The 4159-nt window shown below is 49.0% G+C and overlaps 1 protein-coding gene across 1 annotated transcript; it reads right to left on the bottom strand.

Moving 5' to 3' along the window:
• Positions 1–610: 610 nt before the first annotated feature.
• T265_15666 (hypothetical protein) lies at positions 611–3181 on the bottom strand (the record flags this gene model as incomplete). Its single annotated transcript, XM_009178900.1, has 6 exons — positions 611–778; positions 2244–2342; positions 2397–2506; positions 2542–2741; positions 2777–3064; positions 3098–3181. Coding segments are annotated over 5 exons (747 nt in total), but the record flags the coding sequence as incomplete, so codon positions are not given.
• Between the last annotated feature and the right edge of the window lie 978 nt (positions 3182–4159).

Genomic DNA, 4159 nt, shown 5'->3' with positions numbered 1-4159 from the left:
ATAACCGCGTACTCGTCGTACAGTGGTTGCAGCTGCTGCAGTTTCGTTCAGCGGTGATTTGGGGGGGGGAGTAGCTGTGCATTGCAGGCGCGAGCTAGTAAACTGGTGCGTAAATCCAGCATTGTCAGTGGGCTGTCAAGTGCTGGGTTGTTGAAAAAGGAGCTATGCATTGAAGGTAATAACTATGATGCACGAGCGCCATTGAGGACGCGACTGATCCATGTCTGACAATGTCTCCAGCCATTGATGTGGCCCGTCTCGGGGTCCCCATCCAGGAAGACGGCAATTACCAGCGCAGCCGAGTTTGCTAGTGATGGCTTTCACACTTCGCTGCCAAGTCAATGTTTGACCGCCTCTGGCCCTCTTCCACCCTTCATGTGGTTGTGCAACAAGTGCCCTTTGAGGAAGTCGGTCTACCGGCAAACGCAGCACGTGGCCAAGCGAGCACAACCTGTGCAATGTGATCAGTTCTCCGAATACCATTTGACGTACTTCAGCATTGCTAATCCGGTGTTCTTACCAGATTTGTGCAATGCTTTTAAGACATCGATGGTCAAACACTGGAAGTCTTTGACGTCCTCGGCGCGAAGCGGCCAGGTTTCTGACCCTTATAGTAATATGGAGCGCATCGCAGCATTGTAAACTCGACACTTGACAGAGAACCTGATGTCACGCCTACACCACAGATGACGTAGGCTCGCAAATGCTGCTCTGGCCTTCTCAATCCGGATGTATATATCATCTTTCGCCAGACCAACGGGATTGACAACGTAGTCGTCTGTCGAAGAAACGTATTGTTCGATCGCATTACCTGGTAGCGACCTCGACGTGACAAGACCAAGGTACATTTCGTGCCGCATCCCTCGCATGTACAGGCCACCAGGTGAGGGGATAGAATATAGCCAGCATTTTTTCGACAACCACAATGTCCGAAATCCTGTCAGGGATGTATTTGGCGATTCAATATCGGTGCACATCAATTGACGTTCCAGACTGACATCGACCGAAGTTACCATTTTTTCAACTTAATCAGTCAATCATCAGCTGAGGTAGTAGTCATGGTCCTTGTAGGGAATGTCTTAAACTTTGCAGCCTTCGATGTTAAACACCGAAGTGGTCACCCTGAGTGAAGCACTACGAAACATGGACATTGCTGTTGATGGACAGAGATGGCACGCTGCAACCTCAAGGGTTCGTGTGATGACGAGGGCGACTCTGCAAGTCACTAGAACTAACGCAAGTCCAGTTAGGGCTGTTAAATAGTGATTGATTCGCTAGCATCCATCACCATGCTGTCACACTTTTACCCCGGGATTATTCCTGAAGCTGGTGAACAAAACCCAGCAATAAGAACAAACGTCTCTGGATCACTAACTCGGGCGGCACAGCAGCCCTCAAGGACGGGCATAACGAGTTTAACGAAGGGAACTTAAATGTCAACAATCAAGGTAGTGTCAGCTACTAAGGCAAAGCTCCAAACCTCCAAATGCTTTTAGACTTGGGCGGCCAATTAAGGCGCAGGAAAACAGACCGATAAACTACAAGGTGTATTGTAAAAGCATTGTTAAGAATGACATCAAACGTGCAAACACGGCGCGACTGCGGAGACGACACCGGAAAGGGGATGAAACCTAAGTGACGACGCGCTGGACAGAGGCTGCTAACGGAAACGTTCGGTACGTAATTGTTCGGGTATTAAATGCAAACGTTTGTTATTTCGCAATCGGCTGGTGCCGCTGTGCCTTGAGAAGTCACGTATGATCGATAGTATCGGCATCTCATCCGACTAAACAGACGAGTTGCGCGGTCCACTGATTACAGAACGAACTGAAATCAATCTTTAATACCAGTTTGCGAATATGCATCAGTTCTTTATCTAAAAAACGTGGAAGCGCATACTAGGCGACGGAAACAACCGTAAGAGGCTACCTGGAGTCAGCGCAAATGCGAGGTCGTAATTCTGGCGGCCCAACTTGCACTCCTACGGGGTTTCGGTACGGCATACACTTGCAACAATGAAAACTAAGTGATCACGTCTCAATGAATTCCATTCGAAAGAGTTGAGAAGAGCCGTTGTTAATTCGAGACTACTGAACTTATTTCAGGCGAACACTCGTAATAAAAATTAACGTCGTGACAATATGGGCTTCGCAGAGGACACGGAAAACAGACTCACCAGTGTTTATGGACTGCCATAAGCGTACCTGAAGCGTCCAGTTGTGTAAAGAACATAGGAGACCTACCGTGGTGGGGCAGGCGACCGGTTATCTGCACCATAATCATGGTGACCATAATCGTACCCTCCGTCATACCCTCCAGTGGTAGGGGTCCTATCGCCTTCCCTGCAATCACTACGAGGCTTACGGAAAACCGAACATCTTACACATACCACCCACCACCACTGTAGTTGCCGTAGTTGTCATAGTATTCGCTGAACCTGGGTGCAGGTGCAGCAACTGGTTCACGATAGTCATCATACTCACCGTAGTTTTCGTACTTATGGTACCTAAGACGGCCGATGCAAACGATCTTCGAGGTTACCTTTGGCGAGGGGGAGGAGCACCCTTTGGTGGATATTCGCGGGGTGGAGGGACGAGATCCGGCATGGGGGATCCACGATAACCTGCTGCAGGCGGTGGAAGGGGCAAAGGCTCTCGCCCAGGTGCCCGCGGTGGGCTCACGGGTTCTAGACGATCAGGCGGTGGCTGTCCCATTTGATGGGCATTTGTGTCCTGGTCCGCCTGAAAATAAGCCAACAACCACAACACAACCTTACCTCTGGGACCACGGTACGGTGGCGGTGGTCCGTAGGGGCCTCCGTAGCCATCGTAACAGGCAGGCCCATAACTTCCCATACGAGGTAGCGGGCCAGCGCCCATATATCTAGGGGGTGGGCCACGGGGGCGATAACGGGATCGTCGCGATATCGCCCCACACGCCTCCTCATCAGACAAGATCCACCTCGCTTGCCGTGACTACGTTCCACATTTATCTTCGCCCCATCCAAAATGCTGTCTTGCAAACCAGCGAGCGCACCTTCTGCATCTTAACCCTTCTCCATATGTAAAAACGTTGGAAAATCACGAAACCCACATAACACGAGGCCATAATTGTTGACCACATCACATTCAGTGACCTTACCGTAAACTTCAAACTGCTTCCACAGGTCAGCTCACTTTGTCTCAGGGTTTAAATTACCGACGAACACCTTCACCATCGCGACGGAGGGAACCGAAAGTGAATTCACTAACGTACCCGCCAAATTGTTCAAAACAACCTTCGAAAATCTTACGCGCCCCTGTTTTACCTCTGTATGACGGTCTCTATCAAGCTCACGGAATGGGCTATTTTACCGACGACACCATCCCGATCACTTTATTATTAACAGCATTCAAAAGCGCTTGATTTGAATTTCGCGGAGATGCCGGCCCTTCCCAGGAGTGTGCACTTTTATCCACGTATGTTGTTTCAAGGGAAGACTTTCGTGAATAATGGTATTATGCTGAAGCCCGAAATCACTGTTTTTTAGACTTTTTTGTAATTTGTTCGAATAAGCCCCTAACCTTAACTTTCGGTGTGGATTCACTTTTTCTATTGCACTGTAATGACTCGAGAAATTGTCAGTCCGTCTTTAAGTGTTTGTATACAAATTGGCGGATGTCTTGATTTCATCCTTCAGAACATTTGAGAAGACGTTAAATGAATACAATGCTGTTTTTCTTTTCAGGTCTGGCAGCGGACGACNTCCAAATGGATGTAGACACTGCAAGCAGTGGTCGTTGGACTGGCACCTTCCTCTAAACGACGGAAAGTGCGTCCATATGTAGTTTGGAGGAGACTCAGTGAATGCCTCTGTTATGCATGATGAGGGTGGATACCAAAAAGGATTTGGGCACTTGGGTTTCCTCAAACTTGACTTGTCCTCTGCACCGTAAGAAATCGACCCACAAAGCGTTCGCCATTTTGCGGATTATCCGACGCACCTTCTCCCGTAATACTTGCACTGCACCGTAGAAATCGACCCACAAAGCGTTCGCCATTTTGTGGATTATCCGACGCACCTTCTCCCGTAATACTTGCACGGATATCCAAATACTCTATGGGGCCTACGTCAGACCGCTCCTGGAGTACACCAACCAAGTTGTCTACTCAGGACGTA

Source organism: Opisthorchis viverrini, assembly GCF_000715545.1.
Source record: "Opisthorchis viverrini unplaced genomic scaffold opera_v5_706, whole genome shotgun sequence".
Taxonomy (NCBI): Eukaryota; Metazoa; Platyhelminthes; class Trematoda; order Opisthorchiida; family Opisthorchiidae; genus Opisthorchis; species Opisthorchis viverrini.
Note: the sequence above shows the minus strand (reverse complement) of the source record. Positions and strands in the feature narration are given on the sequence as shown.